The following is a 21,706-nucleotide window of genomic DNA, read 5'->3' as shown; positions in this document are numbered from 1 at the left end:
CCCAAAACCAGATAGCAAACGAAATCAAAAATAAACGCTTTTAAAACTGGTTCAAATATCTTTCTTTTATTATTTGCATTATTGTATGCAACCTGCTCAGACCAGTGACAGTAAAACTGTAGCTGTAATTAAAGTGGATTTTCGGGTGGGCAGTCAAAACAAACTCAACAAACTGGGTAAATGTAACACACACACACACAAACACACTCAAACACTCTGACACTCAGAGTGCAAATGCACTTCAAACTGTTGCACTTATTTTTCAAACGTTTATTTAAACTGGGTGAGCAGGTGCTTAGTTAACCGAATTTGTTATAATCCGATTATTTTTCTTCTGCAATCCATCATCGATCACCGGCTAACTCGCATGGCTCAGGAATGGATTCGACCTCGATGGATGGATTAATCGGGTAACAAAAAATTATACAAAAAACATTACACTCGGACGGGAAGATGGACTATGGAATTAACAATTAGCTGGTATATTAACTAGGATCTACCCACCCTACCTTGGGCCCCGTACTCCCTGGCAGCCCCCATGTTCTGTGGACTATCCCGTCGTCATCTCACCCCCACATAGACAAGACTCTACTCAGACATTTCTCCTTTTTTCATTATACATATATTATATTAAACAATTTCACTTTTTTTTTACAATATTGACTGAGCCTAACCAGGGTACCACTGGGACGTATACAAATATAAATTAAATAAATTATATAAATAAACAAAATATAATTTCTTATTCTAACAGCCTAATGTTGAGGTTAAATGGAGAAAAAAAACCTGGAGCACCCGGACCTGGGTGGCCGATTGGATCCCGTCGAATTGGCTGTCCGAAGGCTCCTGTGTGTGTCCGTCCTGCGTCTCGCATGCAATTCTTGGTCTTCAAGGATGGGTGGGATGCTCCTTCTAGGCACACGCACTTTTCAGTTTTTTTTTCTTCTTGCACAACTTAACAACTCCACGTGCCTTCTAGAACTTAACTCCTCTTTTTTTTTCTTCGTTCTCTTCCTCTTTTTTTCCAAAAAAGACTCAACTCCTCCACTCTCTTAGATTCCTAAAAATTCAAATTTTGTTCCCGGATTTGGAACCGCTCCCAGAACTAGCTCGGTTCTCTTGGTTTTTTCGCGCCAAATTCCCAGCTAATTTTCTAGCTAACGAGCCAGCCCCATCGATAACAGCTGTATTGTTGTTTATCAATTATTTGGCCCATAACAGCACACTTCGGTTTTCGGTCTTACCAGGAAACAGGAGTGAAAAGTGGGCCTTGTGGGAGATACCTTCTCTCAGTCAGCCGATCATATTTCTCCGCCACAATCATTAGTTAGCCGGGCTAAACTACAGGCATCTGCATCTACTGCTTCAAGTCCTTGGCGTGGAAAACTCCCAATTGGATGCCATGTAAGTTCTCTAATTCATACATGTTTTTGCACACTGGTCTCATTATCCTGCATCGAGAATACCTTTTGCAGAATTTTGCATTTATATTTCGCCTGAAGTCGCTGATAACGAAGTTGCGCTTCCACACCTCCTGTCCTGGTCGGTATTGTATCTCCCTAGCTGTGATCCTCGCCAACATGTGTTCTTATCGCCGTCAAAATTCACCCGCTCCGACGCGTTTGCTTGGGGTGAATAGGCTGCTGTCCGCGTATGTGTGATCCCGAAATGGGACACCATTTCCTCGAACTCCTTGGAGGTAAACTGTTTCCCGTTGTCGGTGTGTACTATCTCCGGTACTCCAAACGTGTTAAAGAGTTCCTCCCTCAAGAACTTTATTGTCGCTGCGGACGTCGCTTTTGGCATAGTTTTGAGCCACACAAACTTAGTAAAGTGGTCCAACACTATTAGAATATAGGCATTACTTTTTCGGGATCGTGGATATTTGCCCAGGAAGTCCAGATACAGCTTCTGTATCGGCCGCGACGTGCACACCTCTGCTCCCATAGTTGGTCTGGTCGTCTGCGTGGTATGTTTCGCCTCCTTACACGTATCACATGCAGCAATGTAATTTTTGACTTGCACGGCCATTCGTGGCCAATAGTAAAACTGTTTAAGCCTGCCGAGCGTTCGTGCGACTCCACCGTGCATTGTCTCTGCGCTTGCTGTATGAGTGTATGGGTCAATGCCTCTGGTATCCACAATTTCCACGCCACATCCCCGATTTCATTATCGGTAATCCGCATCCTCTTCAGCACCAATCCGTCCTCTGCATGTAGGTCCGGAAATTTATCTGGATTGGACAGCACGCACTTGTATCGTTGCCGGTACTCCTCGCTCTCAAATTCGGTAGTCTCAAAATCAAAAAAATTCAATTCCTCGATTACCGCGGTCCACGACAACATATCTGCCACAACGTTGTCCTTTCCTTTCTTATGCTCTATCACGAAATCGTATGACTGCAATGCCAATGACCAGCGAGCTAATCTCCCATTTAAATCTTTCAGCGTCATCAACCACTGGAGACTCGAATATCTGTGATGACGGTAAACGGCATAAGCTCTACATATGGACGGAATCTCTCTATCGCCTTGACTGCTGCTAAACATTCCTTCTCCGTTACCGTATAATTTAACTGGGCTCCTCGTAGCTTCTGTGAAAAGAATGAGATAGGCCTCTCGTTTCCTTCGTCATCCTGCTGGAACAGGGCGGCTCCCAATCCTACATGGCTCGCATCACACTGAATGAAGAATCTGCGGCTAAAATCAGGATGTACTAATACTGGAGCGTTGGTTAGGGCTTGTTTTAGTAAATTAAATGACTCGGTAGCCTCCTTTGTTAACTTGAATTTTCCTTTTGATTTCAGGCCGGCCGTCCCTAAAAAGCTACGGAGCTGTCTCACGGTGTTTGGCAATGGAATTTCCGTGATCGCTTTATTTATTTTCCATCGGGATCTGTTTTTTATTTTCCATCTCCGATCACAAATCCAAGGTATTTAAGGAATCTGAAGCAAAATTTTAATTTTTTTAATCCGATAGTTAGATTGGCCTTCTTCAAACATTCAGGTACTGCCTCCAGATGCTTCATGTGCTCTTCAAATGTGCGGGATATAATCAGAAGATCATCCAGATATACGAATACGTGGCTTCTCAAGCCTTGGGGGATGACCTTATCCATGAGTCGGCACAAGCGCTGCGCCGCATTGCAAAGCCCGAAAGGCATTCTGCGGAACTGATACAGCGGGCGTCCCGGGATGGTAAACGCCGTGTATTTCCGACTTTCCACCTCCAACTCTACCTGCCAGAACGCGTGCCTTAGGTCAACACTACTAATGAAGATCGTATCCTCCACCCGGCTTAGAATGGACTCAATATTTTGCAACGGGTAAGCATCTTTGATTGTTACTTTATTCAATTTCCGTGCATCTAAACAAAGTCTATTTTTCCCAGGTTTCTGCACCAATGTTACCCTATTGTTCCACGGGCTTTCGCTCAGTTCGATCACTCCCAATTTGAGCATTTCGTCGACCTCTTGGAACAACAACTTCTGCTTTGGTGGTGATACTGGATAGAATCTCTTTTTCACTGGCACTGTATCCAGCAGTTGGATCGTGTGCTCTTCTAATGTGGTACGTCCGAGTCCGCCTGAAACTTCTCACAGACTTCTGCCAGGACCTCTTGTTGCGTCTCGTTGAGGACATGTGGTTCCACCGGCTCCTTTTTGGAATTAAACTCCTCATCCTCGATGGACAACTCCTCTACTCCCAAGAGATCAGGAGCGAGCTCGAATTTGCGGCAGAAATCTATGCCTTTGACGCAGTGACGGGCACAGGTACAGCGTCATTTCTTGTATTCTACCTCGATACGTAATATGCACATCCACCTTTCCCGTTATAGCATGATTCACTCCTCCTGCCGTTTGAACTTTCGAGTAAGATGTTTTTCTTTTTAATTCCAGTTTATTCACCAGCTCTTCACATCCGTCGCCCAGGAAACTCACTGAAGCTCCCGTGTCTAGCAGACCTTCTACGTGAAACTATTGCATCTTTACCGTAGCGAATGCCTGATTCTCCTTTTGCCTTGACACTGCTTCAATTTTTGGATGTTTTCACTCGTTCTTCCGCGGCATTGAGCGCAACTCCTCCTTTGTTTTGCTCCGCATCGCGTTTCCCGCCTGGCATTTGGGGCATTTGGGTAACACTACTCCTGGTAGTACGCATTTGTAGCAGAATATCTTGCGAACTACACTCTTGCACTCCCAAAATGTATGGCCCTTCTCCGCACAGTTCCAACAGGCGAGTTCTGGCCGATCCTTGCTGCCTTCGCGTGGCTTATACACCGCTTCAACAAACTCCACTTCATGACCTTCGGGTTCGGCCAAAACCGCTTCATGTAGTTGATGCCGATCCCTCTGCACTCTATGCGGCTCCGCTCCTCCCGCTACACGAGACCATCTAGTTGCTAAGAGTCTCTCCGCCTCATGACATTCCTCTCGCAACTTCTCCAGGTTTGTTATCCATATTGGATAAATAATTTTTGATATACTGTCTTTGATATTAACCTTAATTACTCTGATCAGGTCATGGTCCGAGGAGTTGCTTTCTAAGCGTGATCGGAGGCTAAACATCGCTTGGAGGTATTCATCCACGCTTTCTCCTGTCCTTTGTCGCCTTTCTCTCAACTCACGTTCCCGCTCAAAGTTTGATCGTTGCGTCTGGAATCTCTGCTGCAGTGCGTGCTTCATATTTGGCCAATCTGCTGGTCCTGCCGAGCGTACGTGCATCCAGTACCAGTCCTTGGCCTGCCCTTCTACCAAGCAGTGGAAATCTTGCAGTACTTCGCCCCAACTTACTTGGTACACCGTCTGTAAGTGCTCCAGACGAAATATAAATTCATTTACTGGCATTCTTGGACATTGGTGGATCTCATCGTGGTGGATTGCTGAGCCGCTCCTTGAACCGCCTCCCGAATCTGCTTCATAAAATCTAGCATCTCCTGGCGAATTTGTGATTGCAATCGAGAGTTCTCTGCTGACATTGTCGCTCGGTACGTCTCTTCCGCCTGTGCTACAGCTAGATTTATAGCCGATGTGATTTCCGTCGGTAGGGCTGGCCGTGGGTTTTCCGGTCCCATATATGATCCACCTTCCGGTGCCTGGTGAATCATTCTTGTTCCCATATTATGTTTTGGGATTGCCCCGCTGCCCCCTACGGCACCCATCCTCTTCGTTGATCTTTCGGTCTGTTGACATGTTGAAGTCTGTCGGCGGTGAAACGTTTGAAATTCGTGAGTCTGCACGGTTTTCTGATTGGGATCGAGTTATTGGCGGACCCATTACCTCTGTTCCTCTATTCTTTAAGTATTCCGAGCTTCTTCTAAATTTTCTGATTTTTGATATCCTATCTCTTTCTTCTACTGACATTCCTTTCTATTTGTTCTATGCTTTGATTGTTTCTTTTTTTTTATTCTTTGTTAATGGAGGTGAGATGATTCCAGAACTTTAATCCCCTGAACTTGATCCTATTGGTTTGATTTTAATTTCCTGTGTACTCATCATTCCGTACTATTGACCTTTACCATTTCAATAAATCATTTCAGGTCGGACATCTATGTGATCTCTTCTTTGAAATCTCCACGGTTCACGGCTGAATTGCTTCTATGCTGATTCTGGTCTTAGATAAGTATCTGGTCTTATATCGTGCTACTTCAATATTAAAAAGGATCTGTTTCTCTTCTTTCTTTTTCAGAACTAGACTAAGCTATGCCTTCTTAATGCTAGCAGTACTTGGGACATTTAATTTGTTATACTCTTCCGTTTGTTTCTTTGTTTAAATTTTTATTTTTTTAATTGGGCGCCATTTGTTATAATCCGATTATTTTTCTTCTGCAATCCATCATCGATCACCGGCTAACTCGCATGGCTCAGGAATGGATTCGACCTCGATGGATGGATTAATCGGGTAACAAAAAATTATACAAAAAACATTACACTCGGACGGGAAGATGGACTATGGAATTAACAATTAGCTGGTATATTAACTAGGAACTACCCACCCTACCTTGGGCCCGTACTCCCTGGCAGCCCCCATGTTCTGTGGACTAGCCCGTCGTCATCTCACCCCACATAGACAAGACTCTACTCAGACATTTCTCCTTTTTTCATTACACATATATTATATTAAACAATTTCACTTTTTTTTTACAATATTGACTGAGCCTAACCAGGGTACCACTGGGACGTATACAAATATAAATGAAATAAATTATATAAATAAACAAAATACAATTACTTATTCTAACAGCCTAATGTTGAGGTTAAATGGAGAAAAAAAACCTGGAGCACCCGGACCTGGGTGGCCGATTGGATCCCGTCGAATTGGCTGTCCGAAGGCTCCTGTGTGTGTCCGTCCTGCGTCTCGCATGCAATTCTTGGTCTTCAAGGATGGGTGGGATGCTCCTTCTAGGCACACGCACTTTTCAGTTTTTTTTTCTTCTTGCACAACTTAACAACTCCACGTGCCTTCTAGAACTTAACTCCTCTTTTTTTTTCTTCGTCCTCTTCCTCTTTTTTTCCAAAAAAGACTCAACTCCTCCACTCTCTTAGATTCCTAAAAATTCAAATTTTGTTCCCGGATTTGGAACCGCTCCCAGAACTAGCTCGGTTCTCTTGGTTTTTTCGCGCCAAATTCCCAGCTAATTTTCTAGCTAACGAGCCAGCCCCATCGATAACAGCTGTATTGTTGTTTATCAATTATTTGGCCCATAACAAATTATATAAAATAAATCCACAAACAAATACGAAGAAAAGACCTTTGTCAATGTCGTTGTTTTGATACTCTTTCCACATGGGCCAAAACTAAGTATCCGGAGGGTATCACAAAATTGGTCGGATCAAGGAGAGGAGAAAGCATTTTGAAATGTATTCTCTAGTAAGATTGTCAAGCTGCCATGTCCGCAGTAAAGCAATAGCTAATTCGATGAAATCCGGTCCTAAATAATATAAGCTCCTCGGGACGCCCAATCGAACTACCAAACAACCAAATTTTCCCATTGTAAAGAGCAAAAGATATAAAATTGCATTAACAATCCAGATGTTTACTTATTTTCAAATACAAATATGGGTTGAAAAATGTCATTACAGAAATTTTAAAAAATTTGTAGAATCGTTGTCCATTTATCTTGGTGTGTCCTTTTCGTATGGCCAGCTCTCGGGGATGTTTATTAACGATTTTCTTGAACTTTTCCAGTTGATCGACCTTAGCTGCGGCCTTAAGCCATTCTTTTTTATTTCTTATTTTTTGTACTTCTTTACCATCTGACTTCAGGCTTTTGACCGCCATTTTTTTCACGTTATCGGCCACACGATGTTTTTTCTTGATACTCCTTGGTTTGGGAGTAGGACTTCTAGTGAGTGGGCGTACCTCACGGGAAACGTGGCCAAAAGGGGCAATCACTGCTACTTTCGTATTAGGCGAAAATACCGTCTTCTCCGTTTTGGTTCTAGGTTTAACTTTATCCGCTTTAAAACCTTTGAATTTTGGACGAGCATTAAATTTATCACATTTTGGTGCATCCTTCCACTTTGGCTTGGGCTTCATAATTTGTCTGCGCCAATCTGTAGCCATTTTTTTGGGAACCTTCAGTTTTTGGGCAAATTGTTTAAACTTGCCGTTTTTGTTAAAGTTAGGCCAATAGGGATTGGGCATTTTTATTTAAATTTATTTTTACTTTAAATTTGTTTTAATTATTAGAACTATACTCTCGAGCACGATTTTCTAGAATGTGAAATATGGAAGTAGGAAATGAGGCAGGTAAACTAGGCAAATGGATATGGCCTACTTTTCACTTTTTATTTTTCACTCTCCCGCCTACTGCCTTTGTCGGTAAAGAACTGATTTTAGTCTATAATCTAGTTGTATTTACAGTGGAATATTGAGTTAATGGCTTTTAAGTGGCTCCACAATACCCGCAAGACCAGATTTATTCGATTGATGAGGATAAAGCACGTTCTTTAAAAAATCGTATTAAACACTTTTTATATTGTTACCATAACAACTTAGGAAAGCTTTTGGGGTTACTTCCTAATTATTACATATTTGGGTCTATTCAAGATAAACCTTTCCACCATTTACTTGGATATTCGTGGCCCATTTGGCCCATAACAGCACACTTCGGTTTTCGGTCTTACCAGGAAACAGGAGTGAGAAGTGGGCCTTGTGGGAGATACCTTCTTTCAGTCAGCCGATCATATTTCTCCGCCACAATCATTAGTTAGCCGGGCTAGACTACAGGCATCTGCATCTACTGCTTCAAGTCCTTGGCGTGGAAAACTCCCAATCGGATGCCATGTAAGTTCTCTAATTCATACATGTTTTTGCACACTGGTCTCATTATCCTGCATCGAGAATACCTTTTGCAGAATTTTGCATTTATATTTCGCCTGAAGTCGCTGAGAACGAAGTTGCGCTTCCACACCTCCTGTCCTGGTCGGTATTGTATCTCCCTAGCTGTGATCCTCGCCAACATGTGTTCTTATCGCCGTCAAAATAGACTGATTCACCCGCTCCGACGCGTTTGCTTGGGGTGAATAGGCTGCTGTCCGCGTATGTGTGATCCCGAAATGGGACATCATTTCCTCGAACTCCTTGGAGGTAAACTGTTTCCCGTTGTCGGTGTGTACTATCTCCGGTACTCCAAACGTGTTAAAGAGTTCCTCCCTCAAGAACTTTATTGTCGCTGCGGACGTCGCTTTTGGCATAGTTTTGAGCCACACAAACTTAGTAAAGTGGTCCAACACTATTAGAATATAGGCATTACTTTTTCGGGATCGTGGATATTTGCCCAGGAAGTCCAGATACAGCTTCTGTATCGGCCGCGACGTGCACACCTCTGCTCCCATAGTTGGTCTGGTCGTCTGTGTGGTATGTTTCGCCTCCTTACACGTATCCCATGCAACAATGTAATTTTTGACTTGCACGGCCATTCGTGGCCAATAGTAAAACTGTTTAAGCCTGCCGAGCGTTCGTGCGACTCCACCGTGCATTGCCTCTTCGCTATAATGCGCTTGCTGTATGAGTGTATGGGTCAATGCCTCTGGTATCCACAATTTCCACGCCACATCCCGGATTTCATTATCGGTAATCCGCATCCTCTTCAGCACGAATCCGTCCTCTGCATGTAGGTCCGGAAATTTATCTGGATTGGACAGCACGCACTTGTATCGTTGCCGGTACTCCTCGCTCTCAAATTCGGTAGTCTCAAAATCAAAAAAATTCAATTCCTCGATTACCGCGGTCCACGACAACATATCTGCCACAACGTTGTCCTTTCCTTTCTTATGCTCTATCACGAAATCGTATGACTGCAATGCCAATGACCAGCGAGCTAATCTCCCATTTAAATCTTTCAGCGTCATCAACCACTGGAGACTCGAATGATTTGTGATGACGGTAAACGGCATAAGCTCTTCATATGGACGGAATCTCTCTATCGCCTTGACTGCTGCTAAACATTCCTTCTCCGTTACCGTATAATTTAACTGGGCTCCTCGTAGCTTCTGTGAAAAGAATGAGATAGGCCTCTCGTTTCCTTCGTCATCCTGCTGGAACAGGGCGGCTCCCAATCCTACATGGCTCGCATCACACTGAATGAAGAATCTGCGGCTAAAATCAGGATGTACTAATACTGGAGCGTTGGTTAGGGCTTGTTTTAGTAAATTAAATGACTCGGTAGCCTCCTTTGTTAACTTGAATTTTCCTTTTGATTTCAGGCAATCGGTCGAATCGACGATACCAGCCGGCCGTCCCTAAAAAGCTACGGAGCTGTCTCACGGTGTTTGGCAATGGAATTTCCGTGATCGCTTTATTTATTTTCCATCGGGATCTGTTTTTTATTTTCCATCTCCGATCACAAATCCCAGGTATTTAAGGAATCTGAAGCAAAATTTTGATTTTTTTAATCCGATAGTTAGATTGTCCTTCTTCAAACATTCAGCTACTGCCTCCAGATGCTTCATGTGCTCTTCAAATGTGCGGGATATAATCAGAAGATCATCCAGATATACGAATACGTGGCTTCTCAAGCCTTGGGGGATGACCTTATCCATGAGTCGGCACAAGCGCTGCGCCGCAATGCAAAGCCCGAAAGGCATTCTGCGGAACTGATACAGCGGGCGTCCCGGGATGGTAAACGCCGTGTATTTCCGACTTTCCACCTCCAACTCTACCTGCCAGAACGCGTGCCTTAGGTCAACATGAAGATCGTATCCTCCACCCGGCTCAGAATGTACTCAATATTTTGCAACGGGTAAGCATCTTTGATTGTTACTTTATTCAATTTCCGTGCATCTAAACAAAGTCTATTTTTCCCAGGTTTCTGCACCAATGTTACCCTATTGTTCCACGGGCTTTCGCTCAGTTCGATCACTCCCAATTTGAGCATTTCGTCGACCTCTTGGAACAACAACTTCTGCTTTGGTGGTGATACTGGATAGAATCTCTCTTTCACTGGCACTGTATCCAGCAGTTGGATCGTGTGCTCTTCTAATGTGGTACGTCCGAGTCCGCCTGAAACTTCTCACAGACTTCTGCCAGGACCTCTTGTTGCGTCTCGTTGAGGACATGTGGTTCCACCGGCTCCTTTTTGGAATTAAACTCCTCATCCTCGATGGACAACTCCTCTACTCCCAAGAGATCAGGTGCGAGCTCGAATTTGCGGCAGAAATCTATGCCTTTGACGCAGTGACGGGCACAGGTACAGCGTCATTTCTTGTATTCTACCTCGATACGTAATATGCACATCCACCTTTCCCGTTATAGCATGATTCACTCCTCCTGCCGTTTGAACTTTCGAGTAAGATGTTTTTCTTTTTAATTCCAGTTTATTCACCAGCTCTTCACATCCGTCGCCCAGGAAACTCACTGAAGCTCCCGTGTCTAGCAGACCTTCTACGTGAAACTATTGCATCTTTACCGTAGCGAATGCCTGATTCTCCTTTTGCCTTGACACTGCTTCAATTTTTGGATGTTTTCACTCGTTCTTCCGCGGCATTGAGCGCAACTCCTCCTTTGTTTTGCTCCGCATCGCGTTTCCCGCCTGGCATTTGGGGCATTTGGGTAACACTACTCCTGGTAGTACGCATTTGTAGCAGAATATCTTGCGAACTACACTCTTGCACTCCCAAAATGTATGGCCCTTCTCCGCACAGTTCCAACAGGCGAGTTCTGGCCGATCCTTGCTGCCTTCGCGTGGCTTATACACCGCTTCAACAAACTCCACTTCATGACCTTCGGGTTCGGCCAAAACCGCTCCATGTAGTTGATGCCGATCCCTCTGCACTCTATGCGGCTCCGCTCCTCCCGCTACACGAGACCATCTAGTTGCTAAGAGTCTCTCCGCCTCATGACATTCCTCTCGCAACTTCTCCAGGTTTGTTATCCATATTGGATAAATAATTTTGATATACTGTCTTTGATATTAACCTTAATTACTCTGATCAGGTCATGGTCCGAGGAGTTGCTTTCTAAGCGTGATCGGAGGCTAAACATCGCTTGGAGGTATTCATCCACGCTTTCTCCTGTCCTTTGTCGCCTCTCTCTCAACTCACGTTCCCGCTCAAAGTTTGATCGTTGCGTCTGGAATCTCTGCTGCAGTGCGTGCTTCATATTTGGCCAATCTGCTGGTCCTGCCGAGCGTACGTGCATCCAGTACCAGTCCTTGGCCTGCCCTTCTACCAAGCAGTGGAAATCTTGCAGTACTTCGCCCCAACTTACTTGGTACACCGTCTGTAAGTGCTCCAGACGAAATATAAATTCATTTACTGGCATTCCTTTTGATCCTCCATCAAAAACCAGACCCCATCTTCTCGGATGTACCATTTCGGGACGCTGTTCCGTTGTTATTGGCACTCAAGATTGTTGCCTCGTATCTTCAGGCCAATGCCAGGAAGATTGTTGTGGTGGACGACTTTCCAGATTCTCACGTTGCTGTCGCTCCAATACTCGTTGGTCTATGGATTGAAGCCCTCTCTCCTTGGACATTGGTGGATCTCATCGTGGTGGATTGCTGAGCCGCTCCTTGAACCGCCTCCCGAATCTGCTTCATAAAATCTAGCATCTCTTGGCGAATTTGTGATTGCAATCGAGAGTTCTCTGCTGACATTGTCGCTCGGTACGTCTCTTCCGCCTGTGCTACAGCTAGATTTATAGCCGATGTGATTTTCGTCGGTAGGGCTGGCCGTGGGTTTTCCGGTCCCATATATGATCCACCTTCTGGTGCCTGGTGAATCATTCTTGTTCCCATATTATGTATTGGGATTGCCCCGCTGCCCCCTACGGCACCCATCCTCTTCGTTGATCTTTCGGTCTGTTGACATGTTGAAGTCTGTCGGCGGTGAAACGTTTGAAATTCGTGAGTCTGCACGGTTTTCTGATTGGGATCGAGTTATTGGCGGACCCATTACCTCTGTTCCTCTATTCTTTAAGTATTCCGAGCTTCTTCTAAATTTTCTAATCTTCTGCAATCCATCATCGATCACCGGCTAACTCGCATGGCTCAGGAATGGATTCGACCTCGATGGATGGATTAATCGGGTAACAAAAAATTATACAAAAAACATTACACTCGGACGGGAAGATGGACTATGGAATTAACAATTAGCTGGTATATTAACTAGGAACTACCCACCCTACCTTGGGCCCCGTACTCCCTGGCAGCCCCCATGTTCTGTGGACTAGCCCGTCGTCATCTCACCCCCACATAGACAAGACTCTACTCAGACATTTCTCCTTTTTTCATTACACATATATTATATTAAACAATTTGACTTTTTTTTTACAATATTGACTGAGCCTAACCAGGGTACCACTGGGACGTATACAAATATAAATTAAATAAATTATATAAATAAACAAAATACAATTACTTATTCTAACAGCCTAATGTTGAGGTTAAATGGAGAAAAAAAACCTGGAGCACCCGGACCTGGGTGGCCGATTGGATCCCGTCGAATTGGCTGTCCGAAGGCTCCTGTGTGTGTCCGTCCTGCGTCTCGCATGCAATTCTTGGTCTTCAAGGATGGGTGGGATGCTCCTTCTAGGCACACGCACTTTCAGTTTTTTTTTCTTCTTGCACAACTTAACAACTCCACGTGCCTTCTAGAACTTAACTCCTCTTTTTTTTTCTTCGTCCTCTTCCTCTTTTTTTTTCAAAAAAGACTCAACTCCTCCACTCTCTTAGATTCCTAAAAATTCAAATTTTGTTCCCGGATTTGGAACCGCTCCAGAACTAGCTCGGTTCTCTTGGTTTTTTCGCGCCAAATTCCCAGCTAATTTTCTAGCTAACGAGCCAGCCCATCGATAACAGCTGTATTGTTGTTTATCAATTATTTGGCCCATAACAAATTATATAAAATAAATCCACAAACAAATACGAAGAAAAGACCTTCGTCAATGTCGTTGTTTTGATACTCTTTCCACATGGCCAAGTATCCGGAGGGTATCACAAAATTGGTCGGATCAAGGAGAGGAGAAAGCATTTTGAAATGTATTCTCTAGTAAGATTGTCAAGCTGTCATGTCCGCAGTAAAGCAATAGCTAATTCGATGAAATCCGGTCCTAAATAATATAAGCTCCTCGGGACGCCCAATCGAACTACCAAACAACCAAATTTCCCCATTGTAAAGAGCAAAAGATATAAAATTGCATTAACAATCCAGATGTTTACTTATTTTCAAATAAATTGAAAAAAGTCATTACAGAAATTTTAAAAAATTTGTAGAATCGTTGTCATTTATCTTGGTGTGTCCTTTTCGTATGGCCAGCTCTCGGGGATGTTTATTAACGATTTTCTTGAACTTTTCCAGTTGATCGACCTTAGTTGCGGCCTTAAGCCATTCTTTTTTATTTCTTATTTTTTGTACTTCTTTACCATCTGATTCAGGCTTTTGACCGCCATTTTTTTTTACGTTATCGGCCACACGATGTTTTTTCTTGATACTTCTTGGTTTGGGAGTAGGACTTCTAGTGAGTGGGCGTACCTCACGGGAAACGTGGCCAAAATGGGCAATCACTGCTACTTTCGTATTAGGCGAAAATACCGCCTTCTCCGTTTTGGTTCTAGGTTTAACTTTATCCGCTTTAAAACCTTTGAATTTTGGACGAGCATTAAATTTAGCACATTTTGGTGCATCCTTCCACTTTGGCTTGGGCTTCATAATTTGTCTGCGCCAATCTGTAGCCATTTTTTTGGGAACCTTCAGTTTTTGGGCAAATTGTTTAAACTTGCCGTTTTTGTTAAAGTTAGGCCAATAGGGATTGGGCATTTTTATTTGAAATTTATTTTTACTTTAAATTTGTTTTAATTATTAGAACTATACTCTCGAGCACGATTTTCTAGAATGTGTAGCAGGAGAGACGGTCACACTTGCTCTCTTGCTACTCTTCGATCCCGGTATTTTTAATTGACTCTCCGAGAGAGAGGAAAGTTTAGCGGGTCTGACGTGTGGGGGAGTCGTTGCTGAGCGTTGAGGGGTGTAAGACAATTATCGAGGAAACATTAATTATATCTAATAAATAATAACCATATTAAATAACAATAAAAACAATTAAGAAATAAAATAAACTATTGTTAATCTAAAGAAACTAAAACCCGAATCTCCTAAATATTCTGGCATTGGTTAATTTATCTACCGCCCACAATATCAGAAGTGGTGAACTTTAACGCAATGGACATCAACATTGAGGCTCACAATTTGCCAACTTTAAAGAAGTGGTTGGAGCTATTGGACTTGCCTACAACAGGGTCAAAGGCCGAGCTTGTGGCGCGCTTAAACGATGTTCCAGTGGATCGACGAGGAGCTTGTTCCATATCTATTGGAACTGAGACTGTCGAGGAAAGTACAGAAGACGAAAGTAACCGTCAACTGTCAGAGACCACAAATGAGAAAGAGGGAGACAACAACACTGATGTCTTGCGTCCACAATTGTTCGACATAGTGGCGCCTCAACGCCAGACAGAAAACGAAACGCACTATTCAGTGCCGACGAGCAACGACAGCGGCAGCGAAAACGAGATGGCAGCAGAACCGATTGGCGCGCAAAACCAGCGTCATGAACCAGTGTTGGTAAATCAACGCTCGGAGGAGGTGTTGGAAAGCGGTTTTTTCGTCGGCTGCAAAATTCCAATTAGCAAAAGAAGCGTTGTTGCAATTTAATGGGAACTCGTGTGGAAAGAGATGGGTCACGCAGCTGACAAACATAAGCGGTGAATATGGAATCAAGGGTGTACAAATGCACATGCTTCTAGTCTCCAAGCTTAAAGGACGGGCTCATGAGTGGTTACATGCCAATAGTACGCGCATTTTGGAACCCGTGGGCAACATCTGTGAGCAGCTCGTCGAGTCGTTCGGGAAAACTGTGTCTCAAGCAGATGCCAGGCGCTTATTCGAGTCTCGAATTTGGAGCGCCAATGAGAGTTTCGTCAGTTACATCGATGAGAAGGCCAGGCTGTCAGATGCTATCTGCATCAGCGAAGAGGAGCGAGTAGACAAAGCCATTGAAGGGATTCCTGTGGAGGGACTCCGCATTCAAGCGCAGATTCAAGGATTCAAATGCATTGCAGAATTACGCCGTGCATTTTCAGGCATTCAGCTACCGGTACAGCGAGCAGCAGAGAAACTACAAAGGTGGCCGCTACGGGCAGACGTTCCAAAGAAGGTTTCCGTTGCTACAACTGCAACTCGAAGGGCCACATGAGCAAGGACTGTAAGAAACCCGACAGAGTGCCAGGGTCCTGTTTCGGATGCGGTGGCTTGGATCATTGGGTGGCTAAGTGTCCACTTAATAAGGAGAAGCTGGCTAAAGGATGCGACGACGTAAGATTTGTTAAGATATATTTTAAAACACCAACTAATCCTTACTTGATTACAGCATGCTTCATAGACTCAGGCAGTGATGTTTCACTTATTAAAATCTCATGTTTACCAGAAAAGATACATTTAATTTCACTTAATCATAAATATTATGGATTAAATAAGAGTCCACTTTTGTCATATGGAAAAGTCAAATGTTTTGTTTTCAAAAATTCAATAAAAGTATTCTTTTATTTAATAGTAGTCGATAATGAGTCTATGAGCCATGAAGTAATTTTGGGAAGAGATTTATGAAAGCTGGTAATATTAAGTTAGACTTAAATGCCTTGAAAATGGTTACGCTTGAAAGGAAAGAAGGCGAAAATGAACTTGAAGACGGTCGGAGTTTGAGTCCTTGTCATTGCAGACATGCCATACAGATTTGCAAATAGATAGAAATGTAAATGTTGTGAGAACAGTTGATGAAATAGTTAAAACAAAAAATTGTAAGAATAGAATAGTCACGAAAGAATGTAACCCAAAGGGGAAGACGAGGAAATTGTTAGTGAAATAGTTAAGAGGGATGATAGCGAGATTGTTAGCGAAATGGTGAATGAAATTGATAGCAAGATTGTTAGTGAAGCAGAGAATGGAGATAGAAGCAAAATGGTTACGAAAAGTAGGAATGAAGCTGTTATTGAGTTGGTCAGTGAAAAATTTAGATCTGATAGAAATGTGAAGAAAGAAAAGAAACTGCTGATGTCCAGTCTCTAAGCGAAGTAGAATTTGAATTATTAAATATCGAGTGTTTCAACACTGGAGTTGATTGCAAAACAGGTGAAAGATTAGATTTTAAAATCCGGGAAAGGTTTGAGCAATTGTTTGAGAGATCATACTTGGTAGCACAAAGGCCTGAATTGCCTGATGTAAAATGTGAAATGAAGCTCAACGTGGAAGGGTCGAAGGCATTCAGTTGTGCGCCTAGAAGATTGTCATATTCTGAGAAAGGGAAATTGCAGGCGATGTTAGACGGGTACTTGGAGAAGAAGATCATTCGCCCTAGTGAGTCGAAGTATGCATCACCCATTGTATTAGTGCCTAAAAAAGCAGGCGAGCTAAGGTTGTGCATTGACTTTAGAAGATTGAACAAAGTTTTGGTTAAAGATAACTACTCTATACTCTGATAGACGATTTATTAGACAAGCTTGGCGACAAACGATTTTTTTCTAAATTGGATCTAAAAGATGGCTATTTTCACGTGTTCATGGAGGAAAACTCAGTTACATATACATCTTTCGTCATCCGTTAGGCCAGTTTGAGTTCCTCAGGATGCCAATGGGTCTGAAAAACTCCTCATCAGTGTTTCAAAGATTTGTTAACAAATTTTTACAGATATGATTAGAGATAATAAAGTAATAGTGTATCAAGACGATATCATGGTGGCCAGTAGAACTGCCGAAGAGCACCTGGATATACTGAAAGAAGTTTTTAGAAGAATAATCAGAACAAGCTGGAATTGCGTATAGATAAGTGTGAGTTTTTTCAGTCCAGCATTAGATACTTGGGATTTATCATATCGGAGGAGGGAATTAGAGCGATGACAAGGGCCTAGAGGCGGTTAAGAACTTTCCCATACCAACAAATGTTCACACAGTAAGAAGTTTCTTGGATTGGCTTCTTATTTTCGTCGTTTTATTAGAAATTTTTCGTTAATTGCAAAACACTCTATGACTATTGAAGAAAGATAGGGTGTTTAAATTTGGAAAGGAAGAGCTAGATTGTTTTTCGTTGCTCAAAGATAAATTAGTAGAATCGCCGGTGTTGGCAATATATAACCACAAGGACGAAGTAGAGCTGCATTGTGATGCAGGCGGGTTAGGCTTTGGGGCAATGCTAATGCAAAGGAAAGAAGACAAAAAACTGCACCCTGTTTTTTATTACTCAAACGGACGTCTGATGTAGAATCAAAGTACCACAGTTTCGAATTAGAGACCTTGGCAATAGTATATGCAGTCCGCAGGTTCAGAGTGTATTTACAGGGAAGATATTTTAAAGTACTTACAGATTGTTAATTCACTGACTCTCATCTCATCGAATTGAATTAAACCAAGAATTGCGAGATGGGCTCTTGAGCTACAGATTATGATTATGAAGTAGTGCACAGGGCAGGCAAACAGATGCAACATGTTGATGCGCTTAGTAGATGTACGAACATACTTGTTGTAGATACAAATAGTTTTGAAGACAATCTTGTTATATGCCAGAACAGGGACGAGAAGTTGCAGACAATAAAAGAAAGTTTGGAATTTTCTGAGGATAAATTATTTGAAATGAGAAACGGAATAATTTACAGGAAAACCAATGACAGGAGGTTTTGTTTTTGTGTACCGAGTGAAATGGAAGAGTCAATCCTTTTCAAGTATCATAACGAACTAGATCATATCGCAGAGATAAAGTAATGGATGCCATTTCGAAAGCGTATTGGTTTCCTAACATAAAGGAGAAAGTTGTGAAACACATTAGCAATTGCTTAAAATGTGTTGCGTATTCTCCAAAGTTGGAAAGAGGAAGGAATGTTGCACAGTATTCCTAAAAAGAATCGGCCCTTTGAGCTAATTCACATTGATCAGTGTGGTCCTATAGGCATCAGGCAGAAGCAAAAAGCACTTGTTTGTTATTATTGATGGTTTTACGAAATTCGTCAGACTATATCCAACAAAGACGACGAATACTAGAGAAGCGGTGCTAGCTCTTAAAGACTATTTTAGGGCCTACAGTCGACCCTTTGCCATAGTATCGGATAGAGGAAGCAGTTTCACCTCATCAGAGTTCGAGATGTTTGTAACTCAGAATAACGTTAAAGCACATTAAGATTTGCCACAGGTTCCCCTCAAGCTAATGGCAAATTGAGAGGGTAAATCGTACACTGGGACCTATGCTTGCTAAATTATCGGAACAGAGAAGGGTATATATTGGGATTTGATAGTTGAGAATGTTGAACATTGTTTAAATAACACACTTTCATAGGAGCATTAAGCAGTTGCCGAGCAAAATGCTCTTTGGAGTAGAGCAAAAAGGCAAAGTCGCAGATGAGTTAAGAGAAGGACTAGAGCAGTTAGGAATAGTGAATGATCAAAAAAATTTGGATACAATCAGAAAGGATGGGGAAATACATCAGAAGCAAAGCCAGAAGTACAATGAACAGCAGTATAATAGCAAAAGGGTAGCACCCACAGGATACAAGGCAGGGATTATTTATGGTGAAGAATTTCGATTCAACTATAGGAGCGTCGAAAAAGCTCATTCCAAAACACAAAGGGCCTTATGTGATAGACAAGTTCTCAAAAATGACCGATTTTAATTAAGGATGTGGAAGGTTTTCAACTTCCAGTCGTAACCCTTATCAAGGTGTTTGGAGTAGCCACAATATAAAACATTGGATAGGTAAAAGAAAAAGTGACTAAAAGTTATGAATTAAGCAAATGAAAATAATGAAAACTGTAATAAACTTTTATGTAATGTACCTTAACTAATTTGTAGTTATAAGATTTCAACTTATTGTAACGTTAATTATGTAAGGATCAGGAGATCTTACGGTCAGGACGCCGAGTTGTAGTAGGAGAGACGGTCACACTTGCTCTCTTGCTACTCTTCGATCCCGGTATTTTAATTGACTCTCCGAGAGAGAGGAAAGTTGAGCGGGTCTGACGTGTGGGGGAGTCGTTGCTGAGCGTTGAGGGTGTAACACAATTATCGAGGAAACATTAATAACAATAAAAACAATTAAGAAATAAAAATAAACTATTGTTAATCTAAAGAAACTAAAACCCGAATCTCCTAAATATTCTGGCATTGGTTAATTTATCTACCGCCACAATGTGAAATATGGAAGTAGGAAATGAGGCAGGTAAACTAGGCAAATGGACATGGCCTACTTTTCACTTTTTATTTTTCACTCTCCCGCTACTGCCTTTGTCGGTAAAGAATGATTTTAGTCTATAATTAGTTGTATTTACAGTGGAATATTGAGTTAATGGCTTTTAAGTGGCTCCACAATACCCGCAAGACCAGATTTATTCGATTGATGAGGATAAAGCACGTTCTTTAAAAAATCGTATTAAACACTTTTATATTGTTACCATAACAACTTAGGAAGCTTTTGGGGTTACTTCCTAATTATTACACATTTGGGTCTATTCAAGATAAACCTTCCACCAATTACTTGGATATTCGTGCATCTACTTCTTATTCAAACTATCAAGTAAAAAAATATGACTTAACCTTTAATCAATTATACATATCGATTTTCTGTCACTGCTCAAATGTAAAAATGTACATCAGGTCTGCTAGCTAGAAAAAATTGGCCATGTCCGCCTGTTTTTAGCTCTCTGAAAGCAATAGCTAATTGGATGAATTCCGGTCCAAAATAAGATGAGCACCTCGGGGACGCCCAATCGAACTACCAAGCAACCAAATTTCCCCATTGTAAAGAGCAAAAATATAAAATTGCATTAACAATCCAGATGTTTACTTATTTTTAAATACAAATTGGGTCGAAAAAGTAAATTATAGAAATTTTAAAAAAATTTATAGAATCGTTGTCAATTCTAATGCAAAAAAATTCAATATATACGTAAGCCTTATTTTCTTTTATTTGCTTTGTCCTCATCTTTCTTCACCTTAACCAAAACTTTTTGGTCATTTCTAGCAATATTTATCTTGGTGTGTCCTTTTCGTATGGCCAGCTCTCGGGGATGTTTATTAACGATTTTCTTGAACTTTTCCAGTTGATCGACCTTAGCTGCGGCCTTAAGCCATTCTTTTTTATTTCTTATTTTTTGTACTTCTTTACCAACTGACTTCAGGCTTTTGACCGCCATTTTTTTCACGTTATCGGCCACACGACGTTTTTTCTTGATACTCCTTGGTTTGGAGTCGGACTTCTAGTGAGTGGGCGTACCTCACGGGAAACGTGGCCAAAAGGGCCATCACCATTACTTTCGTATTAGGGGAAATACCGCCTTTTCGCTTCGTTCTTAGGTTTAACTTTTCCGCATTCAATTTAGCACATTTTGGTGCATCCTTCCACTTTGGCGCCAATCTAAGGCCATCTTTGGAACCTTCAGTTTTTGGGCAAATTTTTTAAACTTGCCGTTTTTATTAAAGTTAGGCCAGTCAGGATTTCATTTTACTTGAAATTTGTTTTTACTTGAAATTTGTTTAATTATTAGAACTATACTCTCGAGCACGATTTTCTAGAATGTGAAATATCGGAGTAGGAAATGAGGCAGGTAAACAAGGCAAATGGACATGGCCTACTTTTCACTTTTTATTTTTCACTCTCGCCTACTGCCTTTGTCGGTAAAGAACTTGATTTTAGTCTTAATCTAGTGTATTTACAGTGGAATATTGAGGGAATGGCTTTTAAGTGGCTCCACAATACCCGCAAGACCAGATTTATTCGATTGATGAGGATAAAGCACGTTCTTTAAAAAATCGAATTAAACACTTATTCCATTGTTACCATAACAACTTAAAAGCTTTTGGGGTTACTTCCTAATTATTACATATTTGGGTCTATTCAAGATAAACCTTTCCACCATTTACTTGGATATTCGTGCATCTACTTCTTATTCAAACTATCAAGTAAAAAAATATGACTTAAACTTATAATCAATTATACATATCGATTTCTGTCACTGCTCAAATGTAAAAATGTACATCAGTCTGCTAGCTAGAAAAATTGGCCATGTCCGCCTGTTTTTAGCTCTCTGAAAGCAATAGCTAATTGGATGAATTCCGGTCCAAAATAAGATGAGCTCCTCGGACGCCCAATCGAACTACCAAGCAACCAAATTTCCCCATTGTAAAGAGCAAAAGATATAAAATTGCATTAACAATCCAGATGTTACTTATTATA

At 41.8% G+C, this 21,706-nt stretch overlaps 1 protein-coding gene and 1 long non-coding RNA gene across 3 annotated transcripts; both read left to right on the top strand.

Moving 5' to 3' along the window:
- The first annotated feature begins 10,226 nt into the window (after positions 1-10,226).
- LOC124461597 lies at positions 10,227-10,942 on the top strand. 2 transcript variants are annotated; one of them, XM_047013112.1, is made up of 3 exons: positions 10,227-10,244; positions 10,310-10,691; positions 10,818-10,942. In XM_047013112.1, the coding sequence occupies exons 2-3, from the start codon at positions 10,484-10,486 to the stop codon at positions 10,913-10,915; spliced, it is 306 nt and encodes a 101-aa protein (XP_046869068.1). In that variant the 5' UTR covers positions 10,227-10,244; positions 10,310-10,483; the 3' UTR covers positions 10,916-10,942. The 2 variants fall into 2 exon arrangements, with proteins under 2 accessions (XP_046869068.1, XP_046869069.1); XM_047013113.1 differs by having other exon boundaries at positions 10,757-10,942.
- A 4,817-nt stretch (positions 10,943-15,759) lies between these two features.
- LOC124461596 lies at positions 15,760-15,902 on the top strand. The gene is made up of 2 exons (XR_006955151.1): positions 15,760-15,810; positions 15,866-15,902. It is a non-coding gene; the product is annotated as an uncharacterized LOC124461596 (long non-coding RNA).
- Positions 15,903-21,706: the final 5,804 nt, after the last annotated feature.

This window comes from Drosophila willistoni, unplaced genomic scaffold (genome assembly GCF_018902025.1).
Source record: "Drosophila willistoni isolate 14030-0811.24 unplaced genomic scaffold, UCI_dwil_1.1 Seg542, whole genome shotgun sequence".
NCBI lineage: Eukaryota > Metazoa > Arthropoda > Insecta > Diptera > Drosophilidae > Drosophila > Drosophila willistoni.
The sequence above is the reverse complement of the archived record's forward strand: the minus strand, read 5'-3'. Positions and strand labels throughout refer to the sequence as shown.

Excerpts from the sequence above, each read along its gene's own strand:
- LOC124461597 (XM_047013112.1), top strand. The coding sequence starts at position 10,484 with ATGTGGTACGTCCGAGTCCGCCTGAAACTTCTCACAGACTTCTGCCAG. Across the intron at positions 10,692-10,817 it reads TGACGCAGTGACGGGCACAG|TTTATTCACCAGCTCTTCAC; the intron begins GTACAGCGTCAT and ends TTTTAATTCCAG.